This window comes from Cydia amplana, chromosome 20 (assembly GCF_948474715.1).
Source record: "Cydia amplana chromosome 20, ilCydAmpl1.1, whole genome shotgun sequence".
Classification (NCBI taxonomy): Eukaryota; Metazoa; Arthropoda; class Insecta; order Lepidoptera; family Tortricidae; genus Cydia; species Cydia amplana.
Window position 1 is genome coordinate 4,790,691 of NC_086088.1, and position 18,762 is coordinate 4,809,452.

Consider the following 18,762-nt stretch of genomic DNA (forward strand, 5'->3'; position numbering starts at 1 on the left):
CATGTTTTGATATATTTTTTCTATTTTAATAATAATTTGGATTTATTAAAACCATGTGACATATTTTGTGGAGATTTTTTTTTAAATATAGTATTTGCAACATAGGTTATCACATCTCAAAAAATCTCTAGTGTGAGAATTCATGTAGAGCTCTCATACATTATGAACTGTGCTGACCCGCCTATTGGTAGGGATGCCCCAAATAGTGGTTTTGGCCGAATACCGAATATTCGGCATGACATGCGAACATTTTGAGTCACAATTATTATGAAAACTAATCGCTAACAAAGCTCAACGTTAGATGACGTTAGCTAAGATATATTTTTATAACACCATTAAAGAATAGAGTCAAACAAAACAGAGTCATGATAAAAATATATTTTTTTTAATCAACATATGCTCAAAAAAGCGGCCAAGTGCGAGTCGGACTCGCCCATGAAGGGTTCCGTATTTAGGCGATTTATGACGTCTTAAAAAAAACTACTTACTAGATCTCGTTCAAACCAATTTTTGGTGGAAGTTTACATAGTAATGTACATCATATATTTTTTTTAGTTTTATTATTCTGTTATTTTAGAAGTTACAGGGGACACACATTTTACACACACAGGGGACACACAGTATATGTATAATATACTCGTACCTACATGTGTTATGCATGCGTGTGCTTATTTTAATACTTACTTGACATGCTTGTTTCTATTATATTTAATAATATCTGGGAGATCGAGCTTTGCTCGGAAACCATATAAAAACTCCTAAACCTAGCTAGATCGATTTTTCGCCCCGAAAACCCCCATATAGAAAATTTCATCGAAATAATTAGAGCCGTTTTCGAGATCCCCGAAATATATATATATATATATATAAATAAATAAACAAGAATTGCTCGTTTAAAGGCATTAGATTAGATTAGATAGATAGATAGATATTTCCTAGTTTTGCGTGTCAATAAATAAAAAATATATGTGAAGAGTCTGTGCGGAAAGAGAAGCTGGGCTGGGGCCCATACATTCCACGACTCTTCTCTTTCTCTACCCGATATCGAATCTGTTCAAATTGCTCGTTAAAAAGTTACAGGCGTTTCTGAAACTTTAGAAAACTAATTTACCAGAATAAATAACAGTTAATTAGATAAAGGTTCATCTAGATCGCTTTTTAATGCGCTTATTTCGCAAATTTCAGAAAAATCTAACTGTTTTAAAGAACTCATTTACAAAACAAAAATAGAGACACCACAGTGCGCTCGGCCAAGTTCGAAGAAAATGGCGTGCGATTTAGGTACACATTCCAGCCTCTTTTTAACCCCCGTAACATTTTTTCGATTATGTTATGCTTGTCGTTGTTATTTGTTGATTAAATAATCGGTGAAAGACTTCATGGTTCATTTATTCCACTTAATTAAAAATTACCTTTTTCTACTCCAGCACTTAAATGTGTCAATTAAATGACTGACAGTGATATCTAAAGCAATGTCATTTGAATGCTTTGTCTATAGGCTCATAAGATGACTGCTAGCAGTCATCTTATGAGTATAATACAACTGCTTTATTTTTTTTAAAGATACAAGTTCCGATCATCTTGATTGAAAGAGGTATGTTTTCATTTACAATAATAACTCTTTTTTTTTTTTAAATAATAACTCAATTTTTTTTAAATAGTAACTCTTTTTTTTAAATAATAACTCTTTTTTTTTAATAATAACTCTTTTTTTTTAATATTAACTCTTTCTTTTTAATAATAACTCTTTTTTTTTAATAATAACTTTTTTTTTTTTTTTTTGCTGCAGCTGTCATAGAAAAAGTAATGTATGCAACAGCTCATAATTGGTTCTTAAAATTCTCGGGTCTTTTTTTACAAAACTCGACTACGTCTCGTTTTGTAACTTCGACCCTTGAATTTTAAGAACCCTTATTATATCACTGTTGCATAAACTACTATTTTGAGCTATTTTCAGCCACTTCTTTAACTGTCTCATAAAATTTCATAATTAATTTTCATCCTTTTTTTTAAAATGTGGTACCAAGATATTTTTTAGCTGAAATTAAAGTACAATGCTTGTTAAGTGACTAGTCGAACGCTATATAAATTGCTACTGGTCGAGGGCACTGCCAGTTTGCGCAACGCCGCCTGTGCATAGACTACAAAAAAAAAGTTTCGGCCGGTCGCGGAGTGCGCGGGAAAAATTTAAAAACGTGAAGTGCATTCGAAAATTTGACGTGTGTGCATTTTGATTTTGGTGGTTGCCGAGAAGATATATTTGTAAGTATAAATAAATAAAATATATTTGTGCTTAAGTAATAATAAATATATAATAAGTACCTCCCTATTTTTTTTGGGAAATAGGTAAACTACTTTTTTATGTAATATATATGATACCAAAAGAGAAGACTATTCAATATCTTTATTAAAAAAAAAAATTACAGAATAATGTACGATACCTTTCAAGAAATCTAAGATACACGGTGGCTAAAAAATTTATAACTGCATTCCCGTTGCCAACAATGCCAACAACCCCTAAATCGCGAAAAAAAAATTTGGCTGTTTCATACATTTTGGCTGGTCCATTTTCTATGGGAGGGTACTTTTTTTTTCGCGTTTTCGGGGTTGGTCCCATAATAAAAGTTGCTCAGTATAATCCCAAAACCTCCCTAGAGTCCCTAGCAACGGGAATGCAGTTATTTTTTTGCCATCCTGTATACTTAATGACACTATGCAGAGGTTACAGGTAGGTAACGTATTTTCGGGCCAACCTGTACATAGAATGAAAGTATATGTACCTATGCCTACCTATAGTTACATAATTGTGACGTCCCACGGATAAAGGTACCTTATGGCCGTTGGCGCTTACGCTATTATTAACGCCGTTCCGCCGCCGCGCCGCGCGCTATTATTATTGCGGCGCTATGCGACGTAAGCGCCAAGTGCCATAAGGTACCTTTTGCGGTGGAACGTCAATTATTAACTATCATCTTCATGTAAAAAATAAGTTAATTACAAAGTTTCATCAAATTAACTAATATATTTATCTCATTACTGTTTTACATTGTTAAAACTGAATATAAATTTGTACTTGTATAAGAACATACAAAATGAAAAACAAAATGTCTAATCTCTCCTAATGCATCACAGCCAATATTAAATTTCAATTAATGTAAGTACCTATATGCCTTCCCGACCCCTCAGCATTTTTTTTAACTACAAGTTAGCCGAATCTTAAAGCATTGACATTTGACCTCAATTTAAAGTAGAGTGATACACCAAGGAGGTTTACTTTTTTAAAGTTTATAATTTATAAGTTCAATAACTCCGCTGCGTGATTATGTAACAGTTGCATTAAATTATTATATTACTGGCAAATTAGGTACCTTCTTCTTCTTCCTTCCCTTATCCCACCTATGTGGGGTCGGGTCTCCTTGTCAATTTGCGCCAGAGTGGTCGGTTCTGGGTTGTCTGTTCTTCGATGTTCAGGTTCTCCAGGTCGTTTCTAATATTGGACCACCACGTGGATTTTGGCCTGCCTCTTCCTCTAGGGCGTTCAGGAAGGTTTAGCGCAATGTTTACAATATGGTCATTTCCTCTTCTTCGAGTGTGGCCGTACCATCGTAGACGAGATTCAAGGAGTTTGTCTTGGATTGGAGCCACTTTGAAACTTCCGCGAACGTACTCGTTTCTTATCCGGTCTAGTCTTGTGACACTGGCAAATTAGGTACCTATCGTATAGAAAACGATTTAAATTCCGCCCTTATTGGGCCTTACTCGTAACTAGTTCAATTGTCATCAGTTAGTACCAACATGGAAGCGAACCAGATACGCAAAAACGTCTGAAGACGATTTGACTTTCGAAGCGTGGTCGAAGCATTTTAACAATGAATGCTCAGATATTTTTCAGCAACCTGTATGATGTGAATTTTTTTGCAGTTGTACAAAAACTTACAAAATACTTAAGAGCCAACAGGAGCTGAGATTTAAATATTTTAGGTAAATATACCCGTCTCGCTAACGTAGCGGCTCCTGATACTAGTGCGATAAGGACAAGGCGAAAAATCCTGCGTAAAAATCTCAAAAATCGAGGTTTCGTACTCGACTGTTTCCTCCTTCAAAACTTAACCAATCGTAACCAAATTTGGAAATCTAAATGATTATAAAATTATCTGACCGTTTTGCTTTTTTGGCTAATTGATATCAGTTTTGAATACCACGCCTCTCATTGCGGCATAGTCAATTAGGCCATTTTGGCCATTTTTGAAGGGCTCTAGCGCCTTAAAAAACAAAAATATCAAAAAAAGCAAAACGGTCCGACACAGATATTGACAATATTAATCTGTGTTGAAAAAATCATTGCTCTAGCTTCAAAACCCACGGAGGAAACAGTCGAGTACGTTTGTATGGAGAAATGACCACACCTGTTGGCTCTTAACGCAACGGTCAACTCGTTTTTTTTAACCTTTTCGACGCCGTGTCAAACACAAAAGCTGTCACGCTGACGCCACGTCACCGAAGTGTCAAAACTGAAATTGAACTTTATGCATATGCACGTAGGTCTATGTTGCTCTGTGGTCTGTGACTGATTAATCGGTCTTTGGCGTTGAACCTACGATGCGGATATATCGGTCATTGGCGTCCAAAAGGTTAATAGGTAGGTAAAGTAAGTATAAGTAAAGTAAACTAACGTAGCCTACTCCTATTTTTGCACAAGGGGTTCCCCAACATCACAGATTCCGAAAATGTATGAGTCAACGCAACGCAAATATTAGTAGAGAATTGTGTTGTGAGAATAAAATAGTCAACCGCGAGAAAAAACGGACAGGAAAAACCGAAGGCTTGACCGTTAAGTTTGATTAAGTGGACATTCTCCCAGTTATATTTACGTCACAATATACGTCGCTTTCGGATAAATTTAAGCTGTTTGTTGCTATACCTGACATCATATAGAACGTCGCTTTAGGATACATTTAAACAGTCTGATGCTGTAGGTACTTGAAGTTTTTTCATAAGTATGTAGGGTTACAAAAGTTACAGATTTTCCATAAATAGTAGATAAGTTTGTGATTAAGCGTCAAAACTATATGCGGTGGTTACTCGCGGTTTTTATGAGACTTGGCTTACAATTACTTTAATTAAGCTCATAACCTTTTATGTATTAACTTGCAAATATTTGTACTTAATAATCTGAATAAGAAACAGAACTTGATTAACCGAACCGAAGTGAAGTTTAGAAGCCGCACAAACATATAACGACAGTACGAAGGAAATAAAACGCAATTTTATTTTATTTTATTTGTATTTTTTTTTATGTACTGTGTAAAAAGTGTAATTGAAGAATAATTATTAATTATTTCACGTAAAGCCAGAAAATCTATGAAGTGTACATATAGAGCTTATAATTATGTAATACTTACTTACAAAAAAAATTGTATCAAGCAGAAACGTCTAAGCTTAATAAATATTTGAAGATAAATCTTACACAGTAATAAGTACCTAGTACTTTGATTAGATGCTCATTTAGAGCTGGAAAATAATATTCCAGAAAAAATATACAGATAAAACGTTTAGTACCGTTTTAAAGCATGTAACGTTTAATACAAATCTTATATTAGTTAGACTATAAAAAATCTGCAATTATAACTTTGTGTTTAATTCGCCATACTTAACGGTCCGTCAAGTGACGGAACTAATTACTCCGTAATTTTAACAAATGTGTATTCGAATGAAATGAAACGAATGCATTTACTTATTAAAGGCCATTTTAACAATTTTTTCATAAATTTTGTAAAAAAAGTTTAAAAAAAAATGTGTTTTTACATTTTACGTAGGGTAAAATACGCCGGTAATAAGCAGCCTTCAATAACTAGCCACACCTTATACTAAAATAAATTCTGTTTATAGGTGAATAGAATCAGTTTTAGTTTAGGGTGGCCAGTTACTGGCGAATTATCCTATCCACCTGTTTCTCGAAATAGGTAATATATAGCTGGTCAACCAAATCTTGTCAGTAAAAAAAGGCGCGAAATTCAAATTTTCTATGGGACGATATCCTTCGCCCCTACATTTTTCAAATTTGCCGCCTTTTTCTACTGTCAAGATTTGGTTGACCAAGTATATACAGGGTGTCCCAAGAAGTAGTGATATACTGAAGCTGGGAGGTAGAGGACCTAGAGGGCTATCTGAATCACCCCCATGTATGTTCTGCGATTTTTCGTATTTTCGGAGTTATGATTTTTTTTAATTTTTCACCTATCGCCGAGTACGATGAGATTTTTATTTATGGTGACGTGAATTATTGCGGTAGATGCTTGATTTTTTTTGTGTGCTAAGCTGATAGATAGGCCAATTCAGTATGGTAACATTTACTATCGTTAGATCTCTGAATGGAATTAAAAAAAAATTTAATGCCAAGAAAGATAAAATTACCCAGTATGTTTTATTTTTCTAAGCGCCCTTGAAGTTGTGAACATACTGGGTAATTTTATCTTTCTTGGCATTAATTTGTTTTTAAATTCCATTCAAAGATCTAACGATAGTAAATGTTACCATACTGAATTGGCCTATCTATCAGCGTAGCACACAAAAAAAATCAAGCATCTACCGCAATAATTCACGTCACCATAAATAAAAATCTCATCGTACTCGGCGATAGGTGAAAAATTAAAAAAAATCATAACTCCGAAAATACGAAAAATCGCGGAACATACATGGGGGTGATTCAGATAGCCCTCTAGGTCCTCTACCTCCCAGCTTCAGTATATCACTACTTCTTGGGACATCCTGTATATATACTACTCTTAGATTAAAACTCTTTGTCTCGGGCGTTCGTACCTTCGTACGCGTACGTAACATTTGCGTAACATTCAATCAAATAATTAAAGCTCAGTGGTTTGTAATATCAGCAAGAAGTACCAAAAAAGTAGTCACGTACGTATCTTAAAATACGACCTTAATGCATGTCCTTATATATGTCGGGAATCGTGGGCGTATCATACTATCAGGAGCACATCAGGACCTTCAATCATGGATGACGAGCCCTCGTCAATGAAATACGTTATTCAACTCCTGTGAGTTGAGACTTGTTCTTTACTGGATAAGACTGATTACAAATCATAGCACACGTTACACTTCTTATTCAAGGCAAACCAGTGGATTAGACCCAGGAACCGCCACAGACGTCATCTTCTCCCGTTCTTTCTCATCATGTTTTCATCTGAAGATTGATTGACAGCATAACTTCAATTGTTCTCGATTTCATTTGTTTTTGACAGCGCACTCTATGACGCCTTGGCGGAACTGCGCCGAACGCCACTCAGGTGTACACATAACACCCTAGTTTGCTCTATTTGTCAAAGATTGCGTGATGAAACGCCTCTTCAAGACGATAGATAGCACAATTCAGCCATTCTCCGACATATATATTAAGTTTAAATTGCAAGCAGCACCCCTAGCACATGATTGGCGCGACAGTATCTCGCGGCGAGATAGACTACCCGTCTTTTTCTGTGTTAATAAAAGAGGGACGGGTAGTCTATCTCGCCGCGAGATACTCTCGCGCCAATCATGTGCTAGCCCGGCAGAGCTAAAAGCTTCACATCTTCGATCAACACGGAAGGGATGCGGCATTCGCACTATTTCCCCTCTGCCTAGGTACAAGATCAACTGATCTAGCGCAGGTAATGAAACTAGTTGCGCTCGGATTTTTAACTAGACCGAGTCCAGACGCGCGAGTGAACACAGCAGCAGAAAAAATGCCTAATCGCTCGGTTATTTGTTGTAAAAAGAGGTCGAGGACATCAAATTTACAAAAAGAAGGTGTTACATTTCACATGTAATATTTTTTTTACATGTCATACGTTTAATTACATTTAAACACAATTATTATATTTTAGTCTCATGTAATTGCTGGATTTATCGATTTTGCTCGCCCAGTACAAATTGCGGATCGGTCGAGCGACAAATCCGACTTCTCATCTCTCAGAATACAATAAAATTCTTCGACGAAAATGTGTTAGTGTGCGTGTTATCACACTTGTGACTCGTCCGTACACAAAAAGAGATCGAGGTTTGCAAGATTTGTCTTTGAGGTGTGGTGTGTCATTTTCTATGTATTTGTGTCGTCATTACAGATTGGATTTTGTATGTAAGTGTGTGAGAAGTGTGACTGTGTGCACGTTCCCCCCCGCGAAAAATGGCAGAATGATATGAATATCAAGATATCGCTTGGGCCTATCCCTTCCGACGTGTCGGAAGCCCGTGTTGATCGAAGCTTCACATGCTTCACACGACTTACGTATGTCATCGTCATAACAAGGAAAATACGTCAAATTTGAAATGTATTAATTTTACTAATAATTGTGGATGGGTTTCTCTTCCGCCTTGTAAATTTACATGGTAAATACGTGATTCAGTGATGAGATGAGTAGCTAATATGGTATGGGTTTATTACCTGTTTATATGTCGTCCCTACTGATAACTAATACTTACCTAGAAATATTTTTTTCATGTGCAAAAACTTTATATGTAAGTATTAAGTATGTATTAAATATTATTATGTATTCTTAGCCCATACCCAAGCAATCGGTAGAAAGCGCGGTTAAGCATATATTAACCTATCATATGTAAGTATGTGGTGGTCAAAAATCACGAGTTCAAATTTCAGTTGTGCTGTATAGAGCAGAAAAAAATGCAAAAAGATGACTAAAGATTCCTTCAGGATCCATATCATACATACAATACATATTTATGTTTGGCCCTATGGTTGACTGGTAGATAATGCCACGAGGCATTAAGAGCCAACAGGAGCTGAGATTTAAATATTTTAGGTAAATATACCCGTCTCGCTAACGGAAGCGGCTCCTAAAACTAGTGCGATAAGGACAAGGCGAAAAATCCTGCGTAAAAATCTCAAAAATCGAGGTTTCGTACTCGACTGTTTCCTCCTCCAAAACTTAACCAATCGTAACCAAATTTGGAAATCTAAATGATTATGACATTATCTGTGTCGGACCGTTTTGCTTTTTTGACTAATTGATATCAGTTTTGAATAGCACGCCTCTCATTGCGGCATAGTCAATTAGGCCATTTTGGCAATTTTTGAAGGGCTCTAGCGCCTTAAAAAACAAAAATATCAAAAAAAGCAAAACGGTCCGACACAGATATTGATAATATTAATCTGTGTTGAAAAAATCATTGCTCTAGCTTCAAAACCCACGGAGGAAACAGTCGAGTACGTTTGTATGGAAAAATGACCACTCCTGTCGTCCCTCCTGTACAATATATGTATGAAATACTAATTGCTGGGTTCACATATACATATGGACGGCATGAATATATATAAATTACACATTTATATCATTAGAATGGAAAGATGAGTCGACCAACTTTATTCCACTCTACTTAATTATGTGTATACAGATAAAATGAGGACTTGCCTCTCTCATGTGGTTGTATCACTCACATGAATGATTCAGTTTTACTTGGTGCCCTTCCATCTCGTTTAAGCTCTGTGTGGTTGCTAACCCACATACTACTTAATGGCTATGCACCTCCAGTTGGGCATCGGTCGACTTGCTCCGGTCTATACAGGGCCATATCCCTGGCGACTCTTATCAGATTTGCACATTTGTCACTTAGCCGGACGGGGGGGCTATGCCCCCCCGGAGACCTCCACCTTCCCCATAGTCTCGCCACGGTTGCTCCAACTCAGTCGACCGTGCCCGTGTGTTCCTGGACACACCTCAAATACATGTCCAATTTCCTTGACTACCAAGTGTGCAGTGCACTGCAAGATTGGACTACTACTAACGGAAAGAACGATATGCTATAACCGTCTCCTCATCTTTCCACCTTATGATGCACGTTTATGTCGACATAATAATATGGCAAAGCAAACACTCACCTGATGTGTTTCTGATGGGGCATTGGGCCTCCTAGAAGCTCGTGGCTCCTAACTGATCTTACTACCACGATCTCCGCTCATTACCTCGTGTACGCGGCACTCCTTTCCCGCCATCTTATTCACAGTACCATCAAGCAAAAGTTAGTCAGAACAAGTGGTGTTACCACACATCAAAATATAGACTGACATTACTAGTTTTGATACATACCGACTTTTATATGGCGAATCGCGCTGTGCGCGACACTCCACAGGCAAAAAAGGAGTCTTATTGCAGTAGTGTGAGCAGGTGACGCGTCCACTCCAGGATTTTCTCTCTGGCTCGAATAGCAGCGTCCCTCTTAGTTCTAGTTCCCGGCAGGATACTGTCAGGGTTGGAAGTAACTTCCTCAGATCTTGATGTCTCAGTATCCATCATAGATTCTTGCACATTCATTACTTCCTCAGCAGCGACTACCTCGTCATGATTCTCAGGTACTGGATTGGTTTGTGGTGGCTGTATGCTATCGCTTGCGCTCGGGGCAGCATCCAGATCCAAATACTCAATTGGCGTGTCTAGAGGTGGTGCAGTTTGTTCCTCCTCAGTCGCTCCAGTTTGTGGAGAGTCATCTGTTTCAGTCTCTAGCGGGTAGAGATGACCTACAGACCGAGTCATTATGGAGTCTCCAACTTTAACTTTAGCGACCCTATGTTTACCATCTGCACTCCTTATGAGCTCTGCTATCTTCCCGACTTTCCATAACTCGCGGTTTTTAAGATCTGATTTTATTTGAACGATGTCTCCTAGTTTAGGTTCGCAATCAGAGACAATTCTTGGTTGTTTACGAGAGTTTTGGTATCTCTCCCTCAGACTCGTCAGGTACTGTGCCATGAATATTTTCTTAAATTCCTCTAGGATTATCAGACCCTTCTTCCAGCTTTCTATTAGGTTAACTTGAAGTTTGGAACTGTCTACCGTACAAACACTGTTCATTGCTGGAGTCAAAGTTAAGCATTTCCCCAGGCTTAGGAAATCGGCTGGTCTTAATATGTGGATCACTTCGGTTCCAATTTTAGTAAGTGGTCTTGAGTTGACTACAGCTTCTACCTCTTTTAACACAGTTAACAGCTTGCTGTCTCCGAGAAGGTGCTTTTCGAGAGTGCGCTTTAGAGAATGCTTTACTACACCTATCAGTCGTTCATAGAATCCACCATGCCACGGAGCCAGCTGAGGTATAAACCTCCAGTCAATTCCCTTTTCAATGCAATATGGCTTACTAACAACTTCAGATGTTAGTTTGAAACATGTGGCATTGTCTGAATACAGTCTTTGTGGTGTGTTTCTAGTAGCAGCAAATCTTCTGAGTGCCAGGAGACATTCTTCTGCAGTCAAGTTGTTAACAATCTCAAGATGAATGGCTCGAACAGCTAAACAAGTGAATAGGGCAACCCACCTTTTCTGTTTGCCAGTTGGGGTGTTCACATAAAGAGGTCCAAAATAATCTACTCCACAGTACGTGAATGGTGTGCTATAGTTCACTCTTTCAGTAGGTAGATCAGGCGCAGTTGGCAGACGATAAGGGCCACCGCCGTGTTTGACACACCGCTGACATCTCGAGATCACTCGTTCCACCTGACGTTTACCTTGTGGAATCCAGTACTTCTCTCTAATGAGACTAAGAGTATGTGTAGTGCCAACATGATAATTGCTTTCATGAGTTTCCTTGATTATCCTTTTTGTGAATTCACAGTCTCTGGGAAGCAATATAGGATGTTTCATATCATAATTCCATGTGGTGTTGACCATTCGTCCTTGACATCTCAGTACACCATCCACATCTAGAAACAGTCCAAGATTTCTAGTCAGATGTGTTACCTTTCCTGCAATCTCGTTGGCGAAATGAAGTTTTTGCAGTTTCTTTATTTCTGCTATAGTACTAGCTGCCGAGTTCAGTGAAGGTGGTGTGTCCTGTACTGAGTAAATCTCTGGAATGTCGTCACTTAAATTATTGTTTGTCAACTGGTCGATTTGGTCTTCAATTTCCATCTGTTGGTTATCATTTGCTTCAACAGTTCTTGGCTCATTTCCTGGACCATCATCAGTTTCCGGTATGCTACTGTGTCCACTCTGGTCCAGGCCCTCCGCAACAGAAAGGACTGTCATATGGTTCATATAGTATCTATCTGTAGGCCACATTGTCTCATCCTCTTTTAAGAATGTGGGACCATTAAACCAAAGTTCCTTGGATTGACTCCATCTGTCAGGCCTTGTGGCAACATCAGCTGGGTTCATTTTAGTGTTGATATAGTACAACTCTGCACCCATTTGGTTTTTTATGATCTCTTCTACTCTGTTTGATACAAAGGGCGGTAACAATTTATCTGACCGCATCCATCCATGTACGACCAAACTATCGGTCCACAACATTTCCTTGCTTATTGGAAGAGATAGGTTCTCTCTCACATATTTCAAGAGTCTACTTGCTATGAGCAAACCCAGTAGCTCTAATTTCGGGATATGAAGTTCACTTGTGTCTTCACCTTTGGCTATCCTAGACTTTCCCATTAAGAATGAGATTGATGTGCCTTGGTTGCTTCTTGTTGTTAGATAAATAACAGCAGCATATCCAGCCTTTGAGGCATCAGAAAACCCATGTAACTGGTATGTTGTCTCTAGCTCTGGATTGACATTTGTTACACATCTCGGCAATTCCAGATTTACTGCTGTTTTTATTACGTTCAATATTTCCTGCATGGACTGCACCAAGTCATCCGGTAGGTTGGTGTCCCATTTATGTTTTTGATCACAGATGCTCCGAAACAACACCTTCAATGGTAAGGTTAATGGGCAAATGAAACCACATGGATCGTAGATCCGGGCTAAAGTACGAAGTACCTTCCTCTTAGTGTTGACTGGTGCATCTTTGTCAAAGTGTTGATCAGTAATTCTTAATTTCACGGTGTCCCTTTTCACGTTCCACGACAATCCAAGAATTTTTACTGTATTTTCATGTTTTGCTTGCTGCTCTGAAGGCACAAGATCAAGAAATTCCTTATTATTTGATAACCAATCTCTTATATTCATAGATATTTGCCCAAAGGTTTCTCTCGTCTTTTCATAAATTTCTTGCGCTTCTTTCACAGAGTTCGCTCCAGTTACTAGATTGTCTACATAACAATTGTTAGCTATATCCTTCAGTAAGTTTCCATCTGTCTGTGACATGTGATATCTAATAGTCGCTGTCAGGAGAAACGGACTTGAAATTATGCCAAACGGGACTCGGCAAAATCGAAGATATAACAGATTGTCTCCCGTTAGGTCCTTTGTGATGTCTTTAGCCCACAGAAATCTTGTCACATCACGGTCCTTCTCTTGAAGTCCTACCTGCAAGAATGCCTTTTCTACATCGGCGACGATTGCTATTTTCTTTGTCCTAAACTTCAGAAGAAGGGCTGTGAGATCCTCAAGCATGGAGGGCCCACTATACAGACATTCGTTCAGGCTTTTCTTGTCCATGCTTCTCATTGAAGCATCGTACACAATCCTCCCGCGTTTTCCTTCATTTTTTACAATGTGATGAGCAAGGTAGTGCACAGGGTGTTCGGTGTCATTCCTATGTGGTTCAACTATTTCAATGACATTTCCGTTTAGTTGCTCCTTCAGAATATCATCATATTCTTGCAGCGTTGCTGAATCCAATCTATTGACCAAGCTCTTCAGTCTTCCTAACGCCATGCCGAAATTTACAGGAAGCTGAGGTGGATATTCAATCCATGGCCACGTTACTTCATAACGTCCATTGTTGTATTGTATGGTGTCATTGAAATGTTTTATAGCTTCCTCTTGTCTAGTGGCTTTTGGAGAGTCATTTATGCCAATACACTCAAGAGACCATAGAAATTTAATATCAATGTTCCTGAGCGGTAAGTCCGGTTCGGTAAAATAAGGGCAGCTTGAATTATGACAGTGGCAGTAAGTAGTCACAGTTAGAATATTTTCTGGGGTAGTGCGTTTACGGTTTTCATCTCCAGAGTACAGCCAACCAAAGTCAGTATCAATCAAATACAGATTATCCTTAAGTTGTATCTTCTCTTAACGTCTGAAACCTTCATAATAATCGTTCCCTATTAAGAGGTTCACATTTTCACCAATAGAATCATCATCGGCCGCTAGATCAACTCTTGAGTGATCAAATTTAGCTATCAGTAACTTCTCAGTAATATGTGGAACGATATTTACTCTTACTTGTTTTTTGGTGCCACGCTTGGTTTCTAACACAATTTCCACTGAAGGGCTCGGCATTTCCTTTGGAATTGTTTCTCCAAACGTGAACACTAAGAGTCGGTCTTCATTATCCGGTAATAGTTTGGAAGCAGCCCGTACAGTTATGTAACTCCTCTGTGAGCCACAGTCCAATACAAGTCTGCACTTATGTTTGCTTGTTTTGTTGTTGTTGGGGTTGCTGATTTGTGCCACTGCTGTCTGTAAAAAATTGTATTTATTTATATTTGCTATATAGCACTTTACCATTGTTTGCCAACTGACAGGCAAATCTTCCTTACCTTTTGGCTTTGGACACAAAAGCTGGAGGTGTCCATCACCACATCGGTAGCATTTTATTTTTCTATGGCATTGATCTGTATTATGGTTCCGTTTCAGACACTTGTGACATCTACCAGACAGTTGCTTTTTTCTAGATTCATTGTCACTGTACCCCCTGCAATCCACACTATTATGATTTTGGAGCTTGCAGAAAATGCAAGGTAACCGGGTCTTCTTTTTTGGAGGAATGTTATCTTTAACGGGATTTTCTGCTTTCCTTTTTAAGTTTCTTCTTGGTCTGTATTTTGAGTCATTTTGTACTGGATCAGATCTAGTTTGGAGAACTTCAGTAGTGATGACTTGTTTCGTGTCCAGTCCTTTTGGAATTGGTTGGGTCTGGGCTTTCTCCATAGCCATAACAATGTCCAGTAAAACCCGTCTGACTGTCGAGGTTGAATTATCCGTTGAATGTTGAGGCATAAGGTGATATTGGTGTAAAACTTCTTCTGGAAATTTGGCAAGTATGTTTGCCCGTAGGTGGTTTCCTGCTGTGTCTTCACCTAACTTTTTCAGGACCCGCAGATGCCGCTCAATCTGGTCTAAAGTATGCCTACAACTGGAAGCCGAATATTCTGCTCGACCCAAGTTGGTAAGCGCAGTGTAGTGGACAACTATCAGAGCATCGTTCGACCCATACCTCGACTTGAGAGCCTCCACGGCAATGGCATAATTGTGATTTGTTATACTGATGCCCGCTACAGCTTCCATTGCCTTGCCCTCCAGACTACTTAACAAATAATTAAGTTTATCAGCCTCGGCCATGGGCTGGTTGTCTACATTGGACACAAACCGATCCCAAAATTCTGACCATCGTAGCTGATCACCATCAAACTTAGGTAGTTGCAGTTTTGGAAGTTTAATATTCATTTGTCGTTCCGTTGTTGTATTATGCTGATCAGCTACAACTGTCATGGATGTCTCTATATTCACGATTAAATCCTCCGCCTGGAGTTGAATCTCCATAGCCTGGTTAATTACAGTAACTTCAGGGTTCGACGAGGTAGTCGTATAATGCCGTATTTCATTTTGTAGTTTGCCAATTAGGTTCTGTAACTGTCTTATCGTACCGGACCCACTTCCAATTATGAGATCACCGGCATCGTTAGACTGAATGTTTTCGATGTATGTTTTCAGTTTATTTTGTCGCATTTGGACCATGTTAGCCAGGATATCTTCCATTGTGAATAGGTACAATTTATCACTATCCTTCCCTTACGTATGCTTCACACGAAACCCCTGACTCCGTATTTTATCCTCTACGAACTGAAATTAACAAATAACAAAGGATTTTACTTCTTGGCACCGCCGAAATATTGCAACGCGTCGGTACTATGAACGTAGAACATGAGGCATATTTACCTTGATCCGTGATATATTTCCCATTAATCGTTGTATCCTATCAACAACTATTCACTGTCACACCGAAATATACTCGCAAACACTAATCCAATTAGAATGGATAATTCTAATTAAAAGTTATTTTCCATTTAAAAATACTCGACCACCAGACAGCAAAATTTTCATGACAAGTTTGGCATTTGACAACAAACGAATAGGCGGCAAATGCGAGAAGAAAATTCCATAGTAGTGTTGTCACACTGAGATTACATAATACCGATTTTGACTATTCGTTCAATTCGTAAAACCCAAGAGTTTACTGAACAAATATTTATCGTTTACATATTTTTGCAAACTAAAACAAGATTAAAACTTGTTTAATATTTACCTTTGTATTAATATCACCTAAAACATTATATTAGTTTCAAGTATCGCTCACTTCAAACGAATCGGTTAGAATCGATTACTTGGGTACGCACTAGCACCATAGACATTCGGATGAAACGAATGAATGGATTTAAGTTAAAATAATTTCATTTAAGTGCACTTTACACGATATTCTACTAAAATTAATCCTAGCTTAAGCTTTACATACACTTGTGCTATATATATATTTTTTTTAATTATTTGCAGTTGAATTTTTTTCAAACTTTCTTATAACACAACTACGCACTTAAAACCACGCAATTATCCTTTTACTCTTGAACTGTGTGCCTTTCAGTTCTCCCCTTTTAGAGACTGACAATCACTCAGTATAAAAGGACTTATGAACTAGTATAATTTCAAAATACAAATATACATATTTTCCTTACTACTAAAATAAATGGTACTCAGATTAATTTCTTTATTATTAAACACTATATAACATGATTGCAACAGCAAATCATGATAAAATAAATAATTTTGATAAAAATAAGCCTCGCTTATCCGGCTCATTTATATAGTTATCCCAGCACGCTCCACCAAAATGTCGTCCCTCCTGTACAATATATGTATGAAATACTAATTGCTGGGTTCACATATACATATGGACGGCATGAATATATATAAATTACACATTTATATCATTAGAATGGAAAGATGAGTCGACCAACTTTATTCCACTCTACTTAATTATGTGTATACAGATAAAATGAGGACTTGCCTCTCTCATGTGGTTGTATCACTCACATGAATGATTCAGTTTTACTTGGTGCCCTTCCATCTCGTTTAAGCTCTGTGTGGTTGCTAACCCACATACTACTTAATGGCTATGCACCTCCAGTTGGGCATCGGTCGACTTGCTCCGGTCTATACAGGGCCATATCCCTGGCGACTCTTATCAGATTTGCACATTTGTCACTTAGCCGGACGGGGGGGCTATGCCCCCCCGGAGACCTCCACCTTCCCCATAGTCTCGCCACGGTTGCTCCAACTCAGTCGACCGTGCCCGTGTGTTCCTGGACACACCTCAAATACATGTCCAATTTCCTTGACTACCAAGTGTGCAGTGCACTGCAAGATTGGACTACTACTAACGGAAAGAACGATATGCTATAACCGTCTCCTCATCTTTCCACCTTATGATGCACGTTTATGTCGACATAATAATATGGCAAAGCAAACACTCACCTGATGTGTTTCTGATGGGGCATTGGGCCTCCTAGAAGCTCGTGGCTCCTAACTGATCTTACTACCACGATCTCCGCTCATTACCTCGTGTACGCGGCACTCCTTTCCCGCCATCTTATTCACAGTACCATCAAGCAAAAGTTAGTCAGAACAAGTGGTGTTACCACACATCAAAATATAGACTGACATTACTAGTTTTGATACATACCGACTTTTATATGGCGAATCGCGCTGTGCGCGACAACTCCTGTTGGCTCTTAAGTACACCATTTGATTTGTACCTACTTCTTGATGTGCAATAGTTTAAAATAAATAACAGAAAAGAGGTTCATTTCTGGCATTAGTACACCTACACATTTTGTGCCATGCAGTTTTAATAAACAAAGCCTTGTGCCATAAAATTCATAGTGCAATAAAGTTGAAATAATTTAGTCATGCAAAGTATGTTAGCCGGTCAGTATCAGTGCATCCGAAGATGCGCTCCCCACATACCGGTTGTGGGCTTGGGACCGACAACCCAGCAAGGCCGATTATTTTTAACTTTACCTATATGTTGCATCTAGAATCTAGAATTCTAGATACTCTAGATTGGGATATAATAGATACGAGTGCAACCGATCTACGCTCGGAGAGGTGTTAGCCAAGTTAGGAGAGTGAAGAGATTTTCCGAGATGCCCGTGACTGACAGCTTTAAATGCGTTTTTGTTGTAAAAATACCCATTTAATTTTCATTAAGTAATTCTTTGTTATTAGTGTATGTGTTAGAATATCGTCGTGAAAATAAAATGAATCGATGGTTTTGAATGGAACTAAAAGGAAGGTGGTGAAAATTAATTCACGACTAGATTTTCGGCAATGAGAGGGAAAATCGTGACGAGAAAGTGAAATGAATCGATGAATTTGTATGGAACGCCAATTGGTAAAAATGAAAAAAAAAATGCTTTCACAACACGATTTTGATCTATACATAAAGGAACCAAATAAATAAAAGACAGAAAATGCTTCATACTTTTTAAACTTAGAGAAGTTAGTACTTTTATGCAAGGCACAGGAACATGTAGATGTAGATTACCCTTTTTAATAATTTCTCTGTCGAATCGAATGATTTTGGATGATACCTAAATCTTTTGGGATAGGTACAATAAAAAAAAACATATTTCGCGCTGTGAAAAGGGCAAAGAGATTCTCTGCATCTGAAGCTTTGTTGCCGTGACATTGAGTCGAAAGTCGTACTTATACTCTTCAGCACTTCCATTGTAGGTAGCTGTATTCAACATCCTTTGATTGATGTATATTGCTCCTAACAGCGCAATAGACAAATTAAACAAAAACTCACCTTAAGATA

The 18,762-nt window shown here is 38.2% G+C and overlaps 2 protein-coding genes across 2 annotated transcripts in view; one reads left to right on the top strand and one right to left on the bottom strand.

The window, feature by feature from the left end:
• The first annotated feature begins 2,108 nt into the window (after positions 1-2,108).
• LOC134657435 (beta-alanyl-bioamine nonribosomal peptide synthetase ebony) overlaps positions 2,109-18,762 on the top strand; it is a 72,097-nt gene continuing 55,443 nt past the window's right edge. Inside the window, exon 1 of the mRNA XM_063512985.1 lies at positions 2,109-2,266. The gene's annotated coding sequence lies outside the window, so the exon portion shown is untranslated. The remainder of the gene's footprint in view (positions 2,267-18,762) is intronic.
• LOC134657713 (uncharacterized) lies at positions 10,155-13,601 on the bottom strand. Its single transcript, XM_063513275.1, has one exon. It carries the CDS (start codon positions 13,599-13,601, stop codon positions 10,155-10,157), a length of 3,447 nt encoding a protein of 1,148 aa, XP_063369345.1.